The sequence below is a fragment of the Plectropomus leopardus genome, chromosome 2 (genome assembly GCF_008729295.1).
Source record: "Plectropomus leopardus isolate mb chromosome 2, YSFRI_Pleo_2.0, whole genome shotgun sequence".
In the NCBI taxonomy this organism is placed as follows: domain Eukaryota; kingdom Metazoa; phylum Chordata; class Actinopteri; order Perciformes; family Serranidae; genus Plectropomus; species Plectropomus leopardus.
This window is the reverse complement of record NC_056464.1, coordinates 26,797,057-26,820,588: the sequence shown is the minus strand read 5'-3', so window position 1 is coordinate 26,820,588 and position 23,532 is coordinate 26,797,057. Positions and strand designations below refer to the sequence as shown.

Here is a 23,532-nt window from a genome sequence, read left to right as displayed (position 1 = left end):
GTTTTATGTTTGTAAAATTTTCTTAAAGCATAGAGAAGTGGGCCGTACAATGTATAAATAAAACAGAAAACAGGAAAACCTTTTTTTTTTTTTATTTCTGCACTCAGCGAGCAAATTCTATTCAAGTGTATGGGCCCCATTTTGGCTTCCAGCATCCACTCTTTATAATACTTTTGTAAGGAATCACCAAAGTTTGATAATAAAAATTTACCAAATGTTCAGTCGTCCATCGTTAATGATCTGCTGGTGAAACTAAATGAAAAGTCAGGGAATCCCCAAAATTATTAGTCATTTATCCTCAGGTTGTAGTTAATATCTGCACAAAATATTCATGTCAATCCATCCAATAGTTTGAGATGAAATGTTTCAATAAAAAAAAAACCAAAATGTCAACTTCATGATGGCGCTGGAGGAAAAGGATAAATCCTCTGGGGTAAGGTAACATCTTGCCCACAATGGACCAATCAGTTATTCACTGCTCAGAGTGTTTAAATCTCCGTAAATCTCTGATCGAAGCTCAGGTAAAGTTCTTCTGTTCCTACAGACTTAGTTTGTGAGGCGCTGTTCTGTTAGTGGTTTCTGATCTGCACAACTGAGTATTTATTTAAAGTCCTCTGTTAACCCTGAGAGGCTGGATCAGATCAGAGCGAAAAGACACTTACTTCTTTGCATTTTTAGAGAATTATGTTGAGCAACATCTTCTCTGTCACGCCATCATCAGGCCGCTATTGTAGCCATGCTGACTCCTCGACCAAAGCAGCTAATGCAGTGCAACGTTCCACTACATCAATTCACAGCTTCCACACCCTCTGAAATGCATTTGATTAGTCACCCCGGCACAGCAACGGGGACATAAATAATTCATCTGTGCAAATGACAAATGAGGCAATCAATTCTGGGACAGCATTCAAAGAGAAACTATTCAAATCCCCTCTAAATTAATTTTCTGCCTTTTAGTGGCCGTGGACTTTAAATTTTAATGCTGAATTCATCAGATGATGTTTTTACCATGAATTCCACAAACTAAACCTTTTGGTGTCGTAATCTTTTTTTTCAAATGATACACAGAATATACAAAGCATCAAGGTTTCATGACTGACAGGAAGCCTTGGGGAGTTCTCTCAGACCAGCAGTAAAAGTCTCACTGGCAGCACTGAGTAGTGGACATCAGAGCCTGAACGGCACAGTGAACAGCAGCACTTTGAAACGGCAGACCAGCCGTTAAAAAAGAAGTAGAAGAGAAGGAGGGCTGGACTAATTTCATATTCTATCTGACAGCAGAAGCACTACTCTCCATGAATGCAAAACTCTGTAGATGAGCTGAGCTCCTTTATGCGGGATGAGATCACACTTGACTTTGACCTCTGAGACTCGGAGAACAAAGAAATCTGATGCTTAATCTGGCTCCAATTATTTTGTCCGTCTGTTGTAGCCTGAGTGATGATGCGACGCCTGAAAGCTCAATCCTGCTGCTCAGATAAGGTGAAATAAGTACAGAGACTAATGTCGTAGAGTTGAATCCAGTATCAAATATGGTTATTGAATATGAATCCTTTCAAACATCATTTTGTCTAATAAGGTTCAGTTTTTAACAATTACAAGTAAACAAAGTTATAAATTGTTAAAAATCAAAGATCTTTAGACAGCTTATCTTGTGTTAGAGGGCCAAAACAACCGATTCTGAGAATTTAAAAACAAAATATGATGAATCAAATGCACCCCGCAGACATAATTTCTTCTTTAAGTATTTCAAATCTATTTACAAATCACTGCTAAAAAAATTTCAGCCATGGTTAGGTTTAGGCACAGAAACTTGGTGAGGTTTAGGTAAAGGTCATGGTTTGGATTTAAATTTTAGTTTTGGCCTCTCGCCCACACGCAAAGAGAGTTAAATAATAAAACAGAGATTTCTTTAAAAATGCCTTCTAAGGGGCAGACTTTTCAAAACTCGTTGTTCTCTCAAAGAAATTATTAGTTATAATGATCTATTTTGTCAGGTTCACTTACGACAATTAAATATAAAATTACCATCCAATTGAGTCTAGTAATTCTAATATAAACCCAAAAAGTACCATTTATAAAAAATTAAATCTAAATCTATATCAAATAAAACTGAGATGAGTAGACTTTGAGATTTTAATGAAGTTTATGTAATTCATGTATGTCAACATAGCCAACTTAAAGTTAATAAAATGTATTAACAGTAATTAACTATTAATCTAAGTATAATATGTAAATTCTATGAGCTATAGTTACATTATCTTATTGGCTATTCATGTCAGTTTTATTTGCGTTATTTAAATAAATGGTACTTTTTTGGTTTATGTCAGAATTACTTTACTCAGTTGGATGGAAATTTTATATATAATTGAAATTAGTAAAACAAAATAAACCAAATAAAGTCTACCTGCACCTAATACTCCACTGTAAAATGGCTTGTACATAATCTGGAGCTGTAACAGACACTACTTTTCTAAATGTGAATAAATCTTAGCCAGCGGCCCGTAACCAAAGTATTTTGAGGTAACTGAGCAAGATTTGATGCTGTTGCACAGCGGTTGGCACAAACTTAAGCACACATCATACTTTGTTTCACAGAAAGAAAACACTATTGAATTTTGATCTAAAAAGTTAAAAACTTTTTTTTTCAATTTGATCTCAACGGAAAACCCAATTTAGGAGGCCAACCATTCAGGAAAAAAAACTGCCGAGGAGGGAAGCCACATTCACAAGTAACAGAATCTCCCAGTTTAAGGACTAAGATTTTCTCTTCTGGGTTTGGCTTTAGCCTCGGAGCAAACAATTGTATCACCATAGCAACTGTCAGTCACATGTCAGCATCCCCTGTTGATCCGTTTTGTCCTCTGACAGTTCAGAGCAACAAGCCTCCAGCTGACAGAGGCCTCCACTTGGCACCCTCTTCTAGAAAAAACAAAACAAAACTTGGGAACATGTAAAGGTTGTGGGTGTACTGTCTGACACCAACAAGGCCAACAGGCAGAGAAATCCATCATGCTGACATGTCTGAGCGCTTCACTTAATATTGAACTACCGGTAAACTTTTTTTCTTCGAATACAACTTCTTGGGGTGATCATCGGCACTCCATCCGCAACTGAGGTTCCCACTCATCCATCACCTCCCAATGCTATGTTCCTGACTAACACAAAAAAAAAAACTGACCGGAGGCTAACAATCTTTCACTCTTGCATATAACTGAGCTGAGGTGAAAGCAATGGCCTTTTGCTGAATTACCTCGCCTTTAATCAATGACACCGCGTCGGAGAAAATATCTCCAGGAGAATGGCGGGGGGACTCTGTATCCATCATGCACGTCCATGATGGTGCTAATGGATGACCCAAATGCATCACCGTGTCACGATTCATCTGACATTCATCAAAATGTAGGAATAAAAACAAAAGGACAAATCGAGGCAACACTATGAGGGTAATTTATCATGTCATCTGAAGCAGAGGAAAAGATGTTATTACTTTAGGTTTGTTTGTTTCTTTAAGCAAAACACGCTAAAATACATTTTTTTGTTTTACCCTTAAGACTACAAGCGTGCACAAATCTCCTAAGAAATACAGCTAAGACTATCGGACAGAAACAAGCGTTTCCTTTCTCTAACAGGAAAAAAAAAAGGCTGCCAAAGTTTTCACAGTGTTGGAGCGGTTGTGCTGTGGGCAAATGTTTCAGTTCAGTTCAGGGATGAACACACTGTTGATTTAACCTTCAGCAGAAGACACACTGACACGCAGTGAGAGAGAGAGAGAGTCGTGTCAGCACATCTCAGATTTTTCAAACTTCATTGGAAAGTTTGGAAATAAAAATGTGAATGCAAAACAGAAGTCTGCAGGTATGACAGAGTGAGAGGAATAATCGGTCATTTTAAACAACAGTGAACGCCCGATGAGGATGAATCAGTCAAACGTGAGAAGCTGCAGTCTAAGTTGTTGATACATTCAGAGAGCTGTGGTCAGGATCTGAGATATACTGATGCTGCTTCAACCCAAAGGAAAGTTCTGACAGACATCAAAAGTAAAGATTTTATATCTTTTTAACTATCTGGATTTGCTTTATTCATGATTTAAGTGTTCAAGTCTGTTTTATATAAACATTACATTGAGTTTCAAAGCCTCTTATGTAAGACCAGCGATGAAATTCTGGAGAAAAACTACTAAAGCATTTATTGATCTATTTGTCTGATTTGATAATATTTCTTGTGAAAGCTATACTGTGCAGGATTGTCGGCTACTTTTTTAAAATAGTATCGCCAGCGAGAGTCAAAGCCAACCCTGAATTCACTCCTGTTAGCTACATTTACATATTTATATTTGCTTCATGTGCTGCTTACAGTCACACCAGTTGCTATGTTTTGCTGTGCCGAGGACCGTCCAAAACACAAAATAAGAAAATACAGGCAGAGGGCAAAGTCTCTGCAGATTAATACACTCACACACACTTCTAATGGGTCAGGCATGATGATAAAAAGAGATCACTTTTGTATGAGTCAGTACATTGTTTTTATTTTCTTTTTTAAATCCTGCACTGTGTACCTTTAAGGTAAGTGTCAAGCAGGACGTCTATAGGGATCAGACACTGAAGTTTAATGCTTTTTAATATCTTTTCAAGACAATTCTTGTTGAAGTTTAAGACTCATTTTTGGACAAATCATCTTCTGCTTATTTAAGCATTGCAGGTATGGGGCAAGTATGTGGTGCCATGCAGAGGCAAGTTTTATGTAGTAATATGGTAGTAGGTCGCCAACAGGTATGTGCAAGTATGAAGTAAAAAGATGAGGTATGAGGTTCAGCGGTAGGTTTAAACATTTGTAACATCAAAAATGTGGACTCTCACGCAGAAGATCTTGACTCGTTTTGACAAAAGAGAAATTAAAAATGAATAAATGAAATTTGATAAAATGTTTGTGGCATCTCACAAATTCAAACTTAAAACTTAAAGCCTATTCATAAAGTTGAGTTCAAGACATGATTTGGGACTAGTTTCAATAATGACATATATTTACTTCTTAACCACTAAAGCTATTATCATTGTAAATATGCTGTAAACTGAAGCATAACTGGTAACTGCATGGATTTTCTTCTTTAAACTAATCAGTTTAGAAACTGATTTCAGCTGATTGGTTACCAGAAACTTTATGTTTTAAGGGTTAATGATTTGAAAATGTGAAGCTAGTGGCACACATGTCCCATACTGTATAATTTAGCATATAGGAGCACAAGAGGATACCTTTTCCTTTTGTATCGCACACATTATGATGATTCAAGCAGCAGAAAAAAAACTCAGATATTCTGGTGTACAGAAAATGTGTATATTTACTAGTTACTACTTCTTTTTTCTATTTTTTTACTCTGGTTGTGGCTTACATGAATTTAGGGTGCTTCGTAAGACCAAATGTTGTGGACATTGTTGTATGCATGATATAATAATAACTTAATTCAGTCATTCATTCTTTTACTTGTCTTTTGTGCCACAGGTCAAAATAGTCACCAAAAGGAAACTGACAACAACCTAAATCAGTTAACTGTTACTGAGCCTCACCAGACGGCACTGTAAAGAAATCTTATGCAACAATCTGTGAGAGGACGGAGTCTGTACCTGAGCGTCCACAAGCAGGTGTCTCATCAGAGTCATGGACTTCCTCAAGGTGTCCCTCTCTCCTGGAACGAACGCCTCCTCCTCGTGAGCCAGGCTGCAAGGTCTGGTCACCATGAACTGAGCAATCTGGTCGTTCAGGCTGTTGAGAGACTGAACCGCTGCAAAAGAAGAGAAGGAAAATTGTAAAAAAAAAAAAAAAAAAAAAAAAAAATCCCCACATGAACACACATGCTAAGACACAGACACACAAGCATACATGACAGTCCATCTACGCTTTCCTTAACTGCCAAGAAGCCGGAGGAGCTCTGAAGTTTGCTTCCTCTCTCTCTTTAGTGGGATTTTCTGGATCAGACTCGTGTGATCTGAGACATTTCCTTCATCCACGGCCACAGCTGAGCGGTCTCTATTGTTCTTCACTTCAGAATAATCCTTCTTTCGGACAAGAGGGGCATCATTAGGCTAAATCCATTACTAAGACAGAAACTCACACTCAACCCATTACATAATCCATTTTTTATGGCGAGAGTCCCAGTAATAATGTCTATTATTTTGTGTTTGTTCAGTCAGATGATACATAAACATAATGTGGAGTTCAGAAATGTCTCTGTTTCTTGGAGTTTGCCCAGTATTTGCTCAGAGGTCTGTCTTTGGTCAGGGCCCGTGGGTGGTGATACAACAAATGTTTGATCAATACTGAAAATTTTCACAAGTCTCAAAATAAGCCAGCAGGGTGACATAAGAGCATTTTGTCAGAGCAGAAGAGGAAACCGCAGCTCATGTTGCAGCCTACAGTTATTAATATGATCCAATTTTTTGTAATTAAAAATAAGCTGCTGGCTGTTACTGTAATTACTTGACTCAACACGTGAACCCAAACAGTCGTTTATCTACAATTCTGGTTGAGATAAACAATCGCCAGTTTATGATTGACTTATTGATGAAAACCTTTTTTTATACATTTTAAACTCAATGAGAAAACGCTCACTTTTTGCCCTGCTTACGGATCGAAAGTGTGACAAGTAGTAATTGGATGCAGTTACATGATAAAAAACAACACGGCCACCAAAATAAAAGTCAAATAAATGATATCAAGAATGAAGTTATTCATTAAAACATTCACATTTGACTGGTGCTAATGTACCAATGATAGGCAAACTGTCAGACACTTCTCAGTGTGCCAAGTTTCCAACGATACCAAATATGGAAGGTGAATTTTGGAGAGATGTATATCAGAACAGAAAAACACTTTTCTCATCGATTTCATAACAGGTGCGTGGGAGAGCGACATGATTTGCAGACAAACTACCGCACACGGTCTACTTTCCAAAGAAAACAAAACAAAGAAGTTATTGCAACAAGTTAGTACTAAAACCTTTAATCGAACGATGAAACATGAAAAACATGGACTCTTGGGTTTAAATATTTCACTCAGTGTAAACCCAACAGAGCTTCAACAAAGATTTGGAATACAAATCTTTGATACAAAATACAAAATTTGTTAGAGCTGATCCAAGTACTCTGAAGCTTTGAAGCTTCGAACATTGCCATGGTTCATTTTATATATCTATATATGTGCTCTCCGGTACAAGCAGCTGCGGACACACAGGCAGCTGTCCAGTCAGGCTGCAAAATAATGTAAATAATCATCTGCCTTTTGGTTAGAAATGGTGAATTTACAGCTCTGAGCAACTTAAAGACAGAGTGTGTGAGATTGAGATGGGTTTGGTGGCATCTAACAGTGAGGACTGCAGATTGTACCCAGCTAAAACCTTCCCTGGATGAAATTCTTTCATTATTCAGGAGGATTTTATCAGGAGATAAATTATCAAAAGAGGTCTCCTCTTTTCCGAAACAAACAGACACAGTGATTTAAAAAAAAAAAACTGACCAAAGCAGTTTTTACAAACAAGTGCATCTCTGATGCTGTTTGGCTCATCAGTCTGTTGTCGTCCAACAACTGCTAAGGTGTGTCAGCTTTTCTCTCAAGATTAAAGGCTTTTTTTAAACTTAAGATTCAGGCGGGGGTTATCACCGAAGGCAGAGTCATCCCCAGAATCAAAACAAAGAAACAACCAGGTAATCTGTAAAAACAGAATAAAGCGTTTTTTTACGTTACAAATCAGTGTAACTCTGATGCTGCTCATTGCAGATGGGTTTGTAACTATGGTGGCCAACCTGCAAACGTGAAAGGATGAATGGTTATCTTGAGCCAGTGTTTATTTTGTCTGTTCTGGGCTACTGTAGAAACATGGTCGATGTAGATATCAACGGCTCATTCTAAGGTATCGAGATCACAACAGTTCTTATTTTCAGGTGATTATACACTAAAGAAAATATACCCATTAAATTATATTCCATTTCTGCTGATGATTTCCCCTAAATCCTACAAAAAAGACCTCTAACGTGTTATAGTTTCCGGCTTTTGTTTGATATCTAGTGCAAAAAATGTTGTTGCAGATTTCTGGTCTGTCGTTGGAGTAGTTAGCCTGAACACAACGTGACATTAATGTTACTGTCGCACAGAACGTCCTGCTGAACCACGGTCAAACAATATAAGGAAGAAACAGTCGAACAACTCTGAGTCGGGAACAGTCCTAATGTATATTTGAAAATGAATTACATAAATTAACCCAAAAATAGTTATTCTCAGACAAGGGCATTTAAACTTAATGACAGCTCAAAATATCAAAGACAACCCCCCAAAATTCCAGTGCCAGATATGCTAAAATGAAAATGGCATACCACAAACAAACAATGAATTTGGTGAGTCACCTGAAAACAGTAAGAAGCAGTTCAGCCATTCTGCAAAGTAGTCAATTTCTTTTTTTCTAGCTTTTCTCTTACTATTATGGTTAATGTTACTGTGAGCTAGATACTCAAAAAGTTGCCCATTGTCATATTATTTTAGGTCCACTGTATGAAAAGTGATTTTTCAAAAAAGTGCGACTCTCACAAAAAAGAGTAACAAAAGTGAGACAGCTGGCATCTTTGGATTCTGTCTTTTCTCAAACCAACACCCAAATATATTTGATTATGATTATATAAAGCAGAAAAAAGCAGCAAATCCTCCCATTTCAGCGACCAGAAGCAGCTCATGTTTGACATGTTTGCCTGATAAATGACCAAATTAATTAGTTATCAATGTCACTGTTGATTCATTGGACTAATTATGTCAACATTAGTCACCACGGAGATAGGATGTTTTGAAGGAGGTCAGGACACTTGCTCCGAGTCAAGCATCACTTTCTCTCTCTCTCTCACACTCACACACACGCACACACACACACACACACACACACACACACGCACACACACGCCTAAGAGGCTAAGAGGTCGAGCTGGGGCGAGAGTGACAGAGCGACTGAGGCAACGTGTGACTCGCTGACGACAGTCAAGGTCGGCTTTTCGGCAGAATGATCAAAGATTTATGGCCACACCTTCTAGCACTTCTCTTGAACTGCAGGAGCATGCAGAAAGAGGCATGTTTACGAGCACACGGCGGCCCTGCAGGCAGCGCGGCATACATCAAATCAGCGCAGGGTGGGTAGAGGGGGAAATAAAATGTTTACGACGGAGGCTGACGATTTGATTCTAATTTCGCATTCAACATTTACAAGGTGTACCTCTCTGCCCCAAAGACGGCCGCACGCATCAGGTAATGGCACGCTGCGGCTGGAAATGACACGCTGTCAAACTCAGAGAGTAGACACACCTTCTTCTCCTCTTTGCTCCACTTTCAATTTTTACTGAATGCATTCTGTCACACACTGAGAAACATGATGGGGAAGGCAGGTGGTTTTCTATAAAAGCAATGTTACTTTGACTACCTGAATATGTGACGATATCGTATCGCAATCAAAATGCCACAGCTCCAGGCCAAAGCCATAAAGCGGCAGAGAGATGTGACAGAAACACCACGTGATGCTCAATTTGTTGAACCATTTGTGATAATTGATTGCTTCTCACTCGTGAAATTACAACAAATGCTGAAACTCCAGGCTGCTGACACGGCTGATCAGCGTCTGACAGCAGCAGCCATGAAGGTGTACATCTGCACCTCTCCACCAACACCACCTGCATGTTTAATATTCTCCCTGTTGGAGCAAACCAGGTGAGGCAGCAGCACAGAGGTGATCCTCTGCTGAGAATATGTAAGTGAGGAAACGTCAAAATATGTTTCTGAGAGTTAAGTATCCAAAATGGCCGGGTGAAGCTGACCGTTTGTGAACTAGAACATTTTAATAATACAGAGCAGACGTCAGGAGAGGAATCTTGATAAGGGAAAATCATAGGTCCTGTCTACACATACACAGATATTTTTCTCTATGTGTTGGCCTCTCGGAGTATAAGGTCATTAAAACAATTTAGATTTTTTAAGACATTTTCTAAAGTGAGGATTTTTCAAAAAATGTTCTTAAAACGGCTAGTTCAGAAACTGTGAACACAATCTCCTTGAATTGTTCATGCCTACTGTTGCTTTGTGTAAACAAATGCGAGAAACAACAACAATGTTGTTTCATAAATGTTTTGTTAGCACTGATTGGTCTATTACTTCACACTTTGCTGCACCACTTCACAGATGAATGGGGGCATCTGCTGTGCTCAGTGTTTTTTGGTCCATCTAAACATCCACTGTTTGAATAATAATAATAATAATAATAAAAAAATATGAATTAACAGTGATGACGCCTCCAATAGCTGTTGAGAAAAGGTGGCATCAGCCAGTATATTTTACAACGTCTGCAACAAGGACAGACTGTTGAAGACAGTTAACACTGGCGAGCATTTGGAGTTGTTACAATCTAGATAGTTTGGACATAATTATTGTTTTAAAAAAAAGGGGAAAAATATTTATTTTCAAAAATATCTGTAAACATGTAGACAGGGCCATAGATAACTGAGAAATAGCTATTTCCATTAATCCTGTGAAGCCCAGATTAATTTTGGTTAATTTTTGCTGTATCTTTGTTCAGTACCTTTTAACTTCCTTAAACCACTTGAATGCTGTTCTTTTTTTTTTTTTTTTTTTTTTTTATTTATTTATTTTTTAACACAATCGCAGCTGTAAATCTGACCTATCATTTTGTCTGTGTGACAAAATATAAAGCTGCCAGCAACACAAAATACAAGAAAAACGACAATTTGGCTACCACCCTAAAAATGTATGTCTCCACCAAACAGTCAAACTGCAGTTTCACTCCATGTCTGTGCAGACTCATATGCAGCCATTAAAGCAGACAGTGCTTTAAATATGGAAGTTGCCACAAAGATCTACAAATTCTGAAAACATGGATGCTTCACACACATCTTCAAACCGGCAGCACAGAAGACCAACATAAGCAGAACAGTTTTTTTTTTAAGATGGACACCCAAGATTAGTGTCACCAATTTAGTATTTGATCTCACTTTTTGTTATGAAATTGAATAATGGCTAGAAAAGTGTTTTTGCAAAATATTAAGATGTCACAGTGAAGTTGACTTTTAACTTTTTGGAAATAAAATGTCTTCACTTCATCATTGTTTCCTATTAGACATTTGTTATGAAATTTTGTCCCCATATGGACTTATGGTCAAGAACGTGTTTTGTGGGGTCACAGTGACCTTTGACCACCAAAATCTAATAAGTTTATCTTTGAATCATAGTAGACGCTGGTGGCAAATTTGAAGAAATTATCTCACAGAGTTTCTCAGATATCGCTTTCAAGAAAAAGAGATGTATGGACAACCCAAAAATATTAAGCCTCTAGCCGCAGTTGTCACCAGCGCTGAGGTATGACAGTTGACTAATAATTTGCAATTGTCAAGTGAAAATTGAGTAGTTGAGAAAATATTAATATAGAAGAGTGAAAAATATTGTCTCACTATGTCTACACACAAATACAGTAGAATTGTGTAAGAAATTCAATAGCAATCCAATATATTCACATTTATAATGATCTCATCACAACTAATTTTTTCAAGTTTTTCACTGAAAGCCTATGTTTTAAAAATGTCTTCCAAAAAACTTCACGATCTACAAATGAGATCCTGTGTGACAGTCCCATATCAGCACTTGTATCTCTTTTTTGTTCTGTGTATTCACAGATAAACAATCTGAGATTGTGTATAATTGTACAAAATGTGTCTTTCACTGAGTCCTTCATTTATTTCCCACAAAATTTCATGATTAAAGCCTTTAATCTGGAGCATTTTTTAAAAGTGTTTTTTAAAGGTGCGTATACGAGACCCTCCCCATCCGGTTTGTATTTCTTCACATCCGTCTTTTTGATGTACAATGTACAACCATTTAAATCAGAGGGATATTGTGTTTTTTTTTGTCATGCACCCTCCTACACACAGGTGGCCCAGTGCTGCTGGTGACTGTGAGATGTGGACAGCTCATCACAATCTTTGTAGCCGCCCACAGGAGCAAAACAACATCAACAATGAACTCTAATGAGGCATGTTGGGGTTTTGTGAGGCTGCACAGTCCTTCTGAAAGGAGAATATAATGTGCATATGAAAAAAAAAAAAAAACTAAAACCAAAAAAAAAAACAGCTCACTCATAAAATGCAATCACTCCTCCGGGAGAAATATCCGCTCCAGTTTCTGTATATGATCGCTGTTAATTTGCAAAATCGCTCAAAATATGAACAAGGGAGGGTTTATGTTTTTTATGCAGATGAGGTGGAATACAGTAAAATATATTCAAATGAGCTCAGTCAGCTATCCCAATAGGAAGGGTGACGAGAAAAATATTAAAACGACTCTTTTGCCTCTGCTCTCTTTTGGGGCCGACTGTTGCAGCCACGGAGTCACAGCAGCCAACCGGCCTCTGCCAAAGCAATTTGAGGAAGCTCCAAGAACTTCACACTTCAAGCCCAAAAGACCCGGAGTCGCATGAAAGGATGAGGGAGTCTGTGAGAATCTGAGGCAATCCCGAGAGAGGGGGAGCGCAGCCACATTTCAATTACCCCAATGCCGGATAAATACACAACACAATCTTGTTGAGGGACAAAAGGCTGTATTGAACCTAAACCAGGGGTATAACACCACCACCAACGCTCATTTTGAGGCTTCTGAAAACATGCCACTGTAAAGATAACTGCAAGTTGGTTCAAATACAGGGATTTAGACAGATCAATTATAGCTTAGCAAAGTTTGCCTTGCATAGAAAGAACTGAATCCCTCTCTGTATCTGACAGCATCAACACAAGCCTGTAATTTTGCTGTTTGCCTCATTGTTCTGCATCACTATCTGCAGCAGGGTCCAATTCACCCGCTGACGGCCCGCGCATTGCAATTCCTACAGAAATGTAACACTTTTTCCCAAAGGAATACCACTTTACTGTGCATTGCAAGCATGTTACAGCATGTTCCACAAATCTTTTTTATCTTAATGTCTGGCACAGCAGATATTTCACATTTCACTCCAATGTCACGCTTCCACACTTCCTCAAAAAGCATTTGATCCTTTCCCTCTGGCTAGTGTCCACTAATTTCTGATGCAGAGCAGATGGAAGCTTTTGTGTGTGTGCAGAGCTTTGTCGACTTTACGGGCAAGGCTGGGAGTATGTGAACATGGAGAGCATAATTGTGACAGTGGATTTAGAGAGATTGACCTCTGTGGAAAACAAACTCCATGGGCTCTGGCTTTTCTTTGTGTCGTTGTGTTTTCCTCCTGAACTGAAGCTCTGAGAAATCACAGAATCTGCCCTAAACAATCAGGCAGACAGGAGCAGCGGCAGACTGCCAGGCGTCTCTTCTCTGTCCACAGCGAGCGAGAGGATCCCTCGAGTCCCCGTTTCATTCTCATTTCCACAGTTCCCACACGACGCAAGAGGCATATTTTGGCTTGTTTAGATCCTAAACTGCATCTGATCGGATCAAATCTGCATCCAGATGCTTAATTCAATTCAGCCAGTTCCAGAGAGGAATATCACACACGTCTATTGTGCACATTTTGTACCCAGCTTTACTGCATGTAAACAAGCAGAGTACATGTTTTTGTACAACAGGCTTTGGGTGCATTTGTGTTACTAATAGGTCTATCAAGAGTATTATTACATTGACTGATTTAACTGCAAAGTCAATTGGTCTCCTCTTCAGTAAACTTTGCAAATGTCTCTAATAAAGAAATAAAATCATAAGGTCAAAACTTAAATTGGCATATAATCTTACAGCAATACTTGATCATCTGTATATCAATTACTCAGCCCTTGCAAAACTACATCAAAACATAAGTTTATTAATTCTCACACAATTTGTGCAGTTTAATCCAAGCCTCAATTATTGAACAGACAACCCTTTCTGAACTGAAAAAGCCAGACTCAATAAACAAAAAATGTAACTTTACCTCACTAAACACGGGAGTTACTGGTCTACAACTACATTGATCAGTTCATTTGTTCGTGTTATTGTGTGACTTTTATGAATCTAAACTCACCTTTCAAAACACCAAACTGTCTATTTATGAAGTTATGAGCAAGTGACTGGACAAGTGAGATTTGGATTGTATTGCACAAGTTGTGCGACATCTAGATGTTTTATGAGAGAACATCTAGTAAAACAGAGCACATGTTTAGTGTTTTAATTCATAACAAAATAATCTTTTTTTTCAGCTTGATTTGTTTTCCAGCAGAATTACAAGAATTCAAAATCTAATGAAACTTGTTGGAGGTGTAGCATGAGCCAAGGATAACCCAATTAAATTTTGGAGCTGATCTGAATCACGGGGCAGATAAACAATTTTTTTTCATTTTCATTAAAATTGCAAGACAGAGCATGCGGCCTTGATAGAGGTCTGAGCTCCTGAAGTACCCTACTTAAATTGTATCAGTATATTTGTCCAGGGCAGTGAGCATTAAATCAAATAACTCTTGATGAGCTAGAGTTAGCCTAAAGGATTGATTCATCAGGACACACTAAAAAATAAAAAAGGCCATTATGTGATGTTTTCATATAACAAACAGTATGTAATATAATTATAGTATATAAATGTATCACCAGTAGGCTCTCCTGAGGATATTAAGACAGGTTGCATTTAAAACAATTAATGAAAACTTTAAGCCAGATGTTATTTATCCCTGAAAACCATTTTGAACACAGTTTCTACCCATGAAGGGAGTACTCCTGAGGTATTTGGAGGACTGTTTGGACTTTTAAGCCCTTTTAAGGTCTGCAGTACAGCTGCTAATCAAATCACTTCGCTTGCACTCAAACAGGTGCCTTATTTTTCTTGTCTGTTGTTCGGTTTATTTAACAAGCAAAAGCAGTTGAAGGTAAAAAAAAAAAAGTGAAGACCTTGAGGGCAGCCCAGAGGAAAACATCTTCACAATGAGGCCTGCAGGGCAGGAAAAGTTTTCTGCTCTCCCTGCAGATTCTCTATGCCGCAGTTTCATCAGGAACAACGAGATAGAACAAGGTAAAAACCTTCCGGGCCTTTTGTTAAACATCCCAAAACTGTTATTGTCGGCCAAAATGAGGATTCAATTAACCTCCCTGTCTCAAGTCTGTTCACACACAGACACACAGTCATTTATTTGGAGCTTACAATGCAAAAGCACACCACTTATCTTCAAGACAGACCCCCATGTGATTCAAAATAACTCGAGGGACCGTTTAAGAACACAATGTTTTCAAACCACCTCAGAACATTGTGTAATTGTTATGACCGCTGACAGCAGTTTGTTGGCGATTAACACAAACAGATGACAGATGAGAAATCACCTCTCTAGAATGTTGAAGTGTGCGATCTTGTCAAAGTATCAGGACGCCAAAAATCACACTGGTATGATTGTTGAATAACTTTGGCATTGATCTGCTGCTGAAACAACCGCCTTCTTTTTCTCCCGTAGACACTCTTGTTGGGTGCAACTGCAATCTGCAACTATTTTTCACCACATTTTTTTGAAAACCAAAGGCAACAAGATATTTTTTACCTTTAGTCACTAGTAATGGAGGCATTTTGTTAAAAATCCAAAGTCCCCAAGCCAACACCGAGATGAAATAAGTCCTATTCACACAGGACTTGTATTACGTGTCTGTATTTTACAGTTTTACAATTTTATTTTTCAGTTTTATCCCACGGGTGACATGCACAGTCATTTTTTACTCACTCTGCACAACACAGAAACACTGCACAGCAACACTAGCAGATATGTACAGTGTAAACCTTTTTTTTTTTTTTTTTTTTAAAGGCCAAGTGGTAGGATTTGGTTGCATCTAGCGGTAAAGGTTTTACAAGTAAAACTTCTACCTTGTGCTAACCGTGTAGGAGAACTACACTAGGTAGCACAAAAATTCAAATGGCTCTTTTTAGAGTCAGCAAGTGGTTTGTTTGTTCAAGGCTGCTGCAGAGCGACATGGTGGAGTCCATTTAAGAAGACCCACTCCATGTGCAGATATAAATGACTCATTTTAAGATCACGAAAACATCACAATACCTATTCTCAGGTGATTATTATACACCAATGAAAACATAGTTATTATTAATATATATCATTTCTGTGAACAGATGCCCCTTAATCCTTCACACCTGACTTTTAAATATGGGTTAAACAAACTGTCACACATTGTCACATGTCTCATTATCTCTCAAGATTTCACTCTTCTGATGGATTTGAGTTTTCTCTTTCTGCTGATGGGTCTCCGTGCTGTGTAACAAGATGAGTCTCCTGCTCCCAAAATGCTGTCAAAACTGTCAATTATAATTGCCAACGCAGGCTCCATAATTCTCGACCAGGAAAGAGGCAGAAAGAGAAAACAGAAATCCAAAGAGGACCCCAAATCACAGGGATGCAAATTTGCACAGTACTAATATTATCACATGACCTCTGTATTTGGCTCTGTGTAATTTGTGGGGGAATTTTTACTTTTACTAGATTCACAAAGGATAAAGATCACAGACAACCTCCGCAACTATTACAAATTACGTAGATGTCCCCAGGTAATACTCGTCTAGTGCAAACAGGGTTAAAGTTGTGGTTATTTTTTTGGAATTCTATCCCCAAACACATCGGGGCTGACCCAACCTCTCCCAGTTCAAAACACTTATCAAAACCCACCTTTTCAAAACTGCGTATTTGAGTGTACTATATTTTTTATCTTTTTTTTTTATTAAGTGTCTTTGTGAACCTTGAGAAGCCCTTTATAAAATGTATATTATTTCTCCAGAGCCACAGTACTACAACCGATTTTACAGACCGACAGCTACTTATTTTGACAAGTAAACTGCTCTGTGAGTGCCCCTTTAAGATTTCTATTAAGGTGGCTACCCCAAACTATGAAAAAAAAGCTCCTGACCAAAAGAACGTAAGCACTGAGGTTCACATCCACATGTTTTTGGCCAAACAGTGAAGACCAGCACAGACCACTGCTCACATGAATTTTAAAATCGTTATAATATGATGCAATTTGTGATTTGCATATCTGAAAATATCTCGCCAACAGATCAAACATTTCTCTCTCCACTGAGAACATTAACCCTGAAGGTTTTATTCTCAACAGTCTGCCACATTTATTATCTTTCAGGATATAGCTGCACAATCTCTGACACACAAATATTCCCTTATATTTCCCTTTGACCTGTTCAAGAAATGGTCAGCTGAGGTAAAGCCCTTTGAGACCCACCGGGAAGGAGAGAGCGGCATCTCCCTCTGTCAACCCGCTCTGCATCAGAGCATGAAGCTCCAGTGTGGAGCCAGAAACTGCAGGAGGGATTTTATTTTGCCCACAGCAACATTGCCACCACCTGGCAGCTTTGATACACGCTGCAACCACATGAAATGAAAATGGACCTCTCTGAGCTGCCTCACCGACTGTGGCCTGAGCAGCTGCACCAGAAGCGAGGCGGGTAAAAACATCCACCCTCCAAACAAATCTGCACTGAGTGAAGTCATTAAGTTAAACCAGAGAAGTAAATAAAACATCACACATTTAAAAGGCAACTTGTGTTAAATGATTGATAACAGTCAACACTCGTATTCATCTTTTATCTATAGACCATCTCCACAAATTGCACAATTAACAATAAAAAATGTAATTATCTCCACTGAATAACAAGATTTATCACAAGAGAAAGGTCAACTCTGATCTCCCCAAAACCTGTTTGTAATGTATAATTAAAATACAGTTCTTAACAGTCCAGAGAAAGTCCCGGTTTAAATGCCCTCCTCTGATTTTGCATTGCTTTGATCAGTGTGCCACCTAGTGAGAAGTACAAGAGATCAGCGCAAGAGCGATGCAGGTTCCTCTTTCTTCCTCTGAGTCAAAGACTTTAGAAAAACAAATCTCAGGGGGCGCTGAACCATCGGCTGAACATAAAAGCCTCCGATGGCCCTTTGATAATCTGCCGGAGGCCTCCTCTTCAACACCTAATGAAACCACTCGCAGAGGATTGTGGCTCTTGCTAAAATCCCTCCACTCACACACACACACACACACACACACACACACACTCACAGAGGTAATTAATTTACAGATAAGGAGCAGCTTTCCTTTATATCAGGTGTAATGGTGTGTGTAATGGTAAAAAGTAAGAAAGGGCAAGTAACTGTGTGCTTTAACAAAAAGGTCAAGGGTCAGGCGACGGTCTGTTTGAATGACTTAAATTGATTGTCTGGGTTAAAGGTTAATTAACGTTAGCATCCATGATGAGTCTTTTATAACAGCTTAATTCAATTACAGAGCAGGAACGAGTAAATGCAGCGCAGAATAGAGTGAAATCTTCTAACAGCCGTGTATAAGTTAAAGGAAAAAATCCACCCTCGGGTCTTCTTACGTAATCCTTTGTTGTTGTTCAGTGCACTCTAGGAGGCACTGCGTTTTAATTTATTTCATTGGTGTGCAAACTTTCCTGCAAACCGCCTCATCTACTCCTAGATCAGTTATAATGTTCTCCCAAATCACTTTGATGAGAACAGGCGCGAGCACGTCGCATTGAGCTGTGGGTAAAATGTGTAGGTGGGGGAAATATAGCATGATTGACAGCGTCAGTGACAGCGGCACGAAAAGACAAAAGCTCACTTTAAACAAAACATGTCACTGCATTTGCATTGTGTTCTTTCAAAGAGTATTGTTGGAGAGAAACTGATAGCTTCTCCTCTTACAAAAAAAATTCGCAGTCTGAACCACCTGCAGATAGCTAAAAATATATCTCCACACAATGTCACAGTGGGTACATTTAGCTGGTTATCCACGGGAATGTGAGATGTACGGCACAAACTGGACCCAGGGAAGCTTAGGTGCATCGCTAATAGCTGTTTCCAGCAGCATGAAAATGAGCTTAAGGAGGAACTTTGAAGATGCAAATGACAGACAGCGGAGAAGAAATCTCTCCGCATCAGCTGAGGTAAGGAGGGGAAATAAGGATCCTCTCGTCTTCTCGGGGTAAACACAGCTTGTTAGAGCAGACCTGTGTGAGCTCAAACATGACATTTCAAAATCCAGAGGCTGCACGCTGGAGTGCCTTTCGAGAGCCGGGGCCTACAGGCGGCACTTGTGACAAGGCTGTAGCCAATTAGGACTGTTTGTGAGCAAGTGTCTGTACCCGTCTTTCAGGGGCGGATGAAAGTGGGTCAGAGCCGCAGCGTGTCTTTGTGCCAGAGCACAACGGCAGGTAGTGCTCAACTCGCAAACTTCAAATGAGACAGATGGGGATTAAATGGCTGAACCTCAAATTTGCTCTAATATGGGGTGACGGTTGTGAATCCATTATCATTATCAGCCACTTTGATGCTCAAAATTCAATTTCAGAGCAGGTTTCTACCAATATATGAGCCACTCTGCGTTCAGGCTGCAGGTATTACCACTATCATTCATTAACACGTTTCTGTGCAGGTAAACAACTCCGCCAGTTCAAAGGCACATCAACTCAACATATTAGCACGTTAGACATTACTGTGGGGAGAAAACTGTTGCCGCCATATTTCGTGAGCTTTTTCCCACTTCCCTCACACATCAAACGCTCCAAACTGTGCTGGAGAGGAGAGCGCTGAGCGCTGTTTAATGATGCAGAGCATGTCTCTCCAAGTACACGTCTGTGGAGGACAGCTCAGACCAAGATGACATCAGAGTTGTGATTCAAAAACCACTTGACATAATTGCTGTTCGGATGCGGTTGTGAACCGGGACGGAGCCTCTGCCTCTGATGTATAGTGTGTGTTCAAGGTCTCTGATCTCAGCTCTGTCCACATGTACAACTCAAACACGAGACAGTAGACAAAATATCATGAAAAATTCATGACAAAGGATTTGAACTCTGCATACTGAAGTTAGGTTCCATTCATTTTTCTGTGGCTGAATATTTTTGGATTTTGGGGGTTTGGGGACTGTTGGGCAAAAAACAGGCATCTGGAGACAAATATGATGTCCATTTTTATCAGTTTTAAGGCATTTTATACACTGCATGTCATTTACTGCATGTCTGTCTGTCCTGGAAGAGGGATCCCACCTCAGTTGCTCCTCTTGAGGTTTCAACCATTTTTACCCCCTTTAAGGTTTTTTTGAGGGAGTTTTTCCTTATCCATTGTGAGGGTCCGAGGACATAGGGATGTCATATGCACTAAGTACTCTGAGGACAATTGTGATTTGTGATAACAGCCTGTATCAATAAAACTGAACTGACTTGAAACCACTGACAGGTGAAGTGAATAACATCGATCATGTTGTTATGATACAATGTTCTGCTGAGAAGCTTTGGGTCCCTGCATTTATGTGACTGCCATCTGACACACACCACACAAACACTGTTGAGGAACAAGTACACCCCACCACAGAAACAGCCCTCCCCAATGACAGCGGCCACCCAGAGAAAGACAATGCACCATGGCACACCGCAAAAACTGCTCAAGGATGGAGGAACATGACCAAGAGCTCAAGACATCGACCTGGCCTCAAAATTCCCAAGATCCTAATCCTACTGATGACTCAATGGATTTGCTGGTATCCCACCTCAAAACCCACAGGGTTTAAAGGATCCACCACCAACACACTTGTGCCAGACTCCACAGGACAACCCAAAGGTCCTGTGTCCACGCCGTTATAGGTCAGAGCCAAGTCTAATCCACTGTGGAGCCTCTGACATGTCGAGGCATGAGCACAGGACTTCTGGGGTAGTAATAGGTCACAAGGATGCTCAATTAGATTCGGATCTTTAAATTTGGAGGCCAGGTTGATGCCTTGAGCTCCTTCTCTGTCTTGGTCTGGAATAGCGTTTGGGTGGGTGGTGCGTGTCAAGTGGCATCAACATGAATACCAGGACTCAAGCTTTTCCAGCAAAAGATTGCATTATAACAAGACAATGACTGTTATTGCCTTAACCAGACAGTGGTTTTAATGTTTTTGCTGATCAGTGTAGACCGACTATGAGGTCAATGAATTAAGGAGATAATAAGCACATTAAAACAATAAAAAAAATCGCTAGTTGCAGCTTTAATGAATGTATCTGACTGTGAACAACAAGAAAAGCTTAAGAGATATGCAGTGTCATCATTTTACAGGTGTAATCACAAAATGAGCTGCACAGCTGTCTGAGAGAATCTGGACTGTGTGCAATTAATACACAATTCCTTTCTTGACTTCAGCTTGATTACCAAAAATTCAATTTTCATGTTAATGAAGCTCTAGCTAAAGTTCACTCAGAAAGCATACTTTTGCATGCTAAGGTCTGTAATTCATTTCTCATAACATCTGCCTTTCACTGCTCACATGATCAGTTGTAATTTCTTGCTTTTATTGTCAGCGGCTGTCAGTCTATCACATTTAACCAAGAGCACAGCAACACACCTTCATTCGCACACCCTATCATTTTGATTCTGTCTTTCAAAAATGATTCTCTCTCTGTCTTTAGTGCATTTATGCTGCAGCTGTACACATCCTCCACCTCCCGATCACTGCCTGGTCTTCACAGACTAATCAGTCTCAGCAGAGTCACCATCCACCACTACCACCAGCGTCTGGACTCCATGGTGGGATTTATCTTGCCGCTGCTCAGAGCAGATGCCCCTCAAATACAAAATTTCCCTGGAGAGCCTAAGCACCAAAGTCTCTGTCAAATCTTAATCATCACATGTCTGTTAATCTGTAATACACCTGTAATCTGTAATAAACAATGAATGTGAATTCATTCTCCTGTCTCTCCTGATTGAACTTTATGTTATTTTCTGTTTGTTTCATTGTCTTGTTTCATTTTGTTATATGCTGTCACATTATCTGACATCTGCACTAATAAAAAAAACTTGAGGTGAAGGTTTTTTAAACACAGGTAAACCCACTAAAAATAGTCTATAGACTGTTTTCCCATTACCAGTAGAGCAGAGCTGTGTACACGGCACTGCAGCAGACGAGTATGCCTTTCTGTGTGTGTGTGTGTGTGTGTGTGTGGGTTGTTTTCGCATGTCCATTTGAGGTCACAGTTAGGTAAGAGAACAGGTAAACAGTTCAAAAATGTATGGTGGTTACTTCTCTTTTTTCATCTCTTACTTATTCAGTCTCTCTTTCAAACTCTGTGCAGTCTAATTAGTCAATGTCACATCAATGTTTTAGTGTTGCTTAGGTGGAGACGGACGATAATTAGTGTCACTGTATCATTGCATCTCGCCAGTTATGGAGCTGAAATTAACACGTTCACACGGGTGTTGTGTTTCGTCAATGCTGATCAGAGCTAGAGCCGATAAATACCTGTGACTACTGCAGAGTCATATGACCCTGGTGTAAATGTTTTTAGCGTTTTTTTGTGCAGAGGAAATGAGGATTAAGTGAAAACTTTGAACACACTCAATAAGCAGATAGAGTTGGAAGTGGAAGAGGCAAAATGTAAATTATCAAAGAAGCAGGGACACCCAGCAAGGGGGGAAGGCTTTCTGGGTCGGCAGCTAGGTCGGTCCCAGTGAGGCAACCAGGTGACATTAGGGGAAGGACACAAATGGAGAAAGGAAAGAAATGGATGTTATTTAAGAGGCACGGGATAATTAACATGATATCAATATTTCATTTTTTAAAATCAAGATTATTGCCACTATTAAATCACGACACTCCTACACGAAGTGTATTCTTGTAGCTACAAAAACAAAGGTGAAAACTGCGGGGCACTGAAGCTGCACTCAATAGATGCTGTAATGCACTGAAGGTTTAAATGAGTATGGTTTTTCATTCACGCCAGTGATTATAAAGGCTTTGCTTTAGTCTGAAATGGTACTCAAGAAGCTAAAAGAGGCATCATCACAGCGCTGCAGATTTCCTTAGAAATCACCAGAGACATTTATAAGAGCATTAAGTGTTTGACATTGGACCTCGGTGAGGTGTTGGCTCCGGTGAGTTTGGCTCCAATAACAAATCCTCAAACAAAACTAGCAGCTAATGTAATGTAATATGACAAACTAGTGACTCTATACCCGCATTAAGCCGCATTACCAGGGGGCATGAGTACAAAGCAGGCATTGAGCCTGATAACACAGTGGTGGTTGCCTGGTTGGACATAAAGACAGACACTAATTTCCAAACGTCCGTGTAAACTCATTCCTACAGAATGATGGAGTCCCTTCAGTGTATTTCACAATGAGCCTTTTCTTATGAAGAGTTGTTTATCACAAGCTCGGGCTGATTCAGTCCCCCTGTGATCTTTCAATTTGAATTTAATTCAACTTCTCTCTGACATGCACACTCTGTAGACATCTTAAGAAACTCTTGGCATTAAGTATATTCCTCCCTTTGTGGTATAAATTGGTAGCACATACAGTGGAGCCTCTCAGCTGGCAAGCTTATGTGATTTATAGTGCGTAGGTTCAAACGCAGCTGTGCTCATTAGCTTTCACACTGTCAAAACATCACTGAAGTTTATGCACTTAAACAAAACGTGTGCTGCTCTTTCTTAACTATAATTTACACAAATAACCTTTAAGAATCACAAATATATAGGGTCTATATTTCTCT

General features: G+C 39.4%; 1 protein-coding gene across 2 annotated transcripts in view; it reads right to left on the bottom strand.

Moving 5' to 3' along the window:
- kaznb (kazrin, periplakin interacting protein b) overlaps nt 1-23,532 on the bottom strand; it is a 154,716-nt gene that overhangs the window by 120,327 nt on the left and 10,857 nt on the right. For both annotated transcript variants that reach the window (XM_042506826.1, XM_042506834.1), the window contains exon 2: nt 5,622-5,779. In XM_042506826.1, coding sequence (XP_042362760.1) covers nt 5,622-5,779 — 158 coding nt within the window. The remainder of the gene's footprint in view (nt 1-5,621; nt 5,780-23,532) is intronic.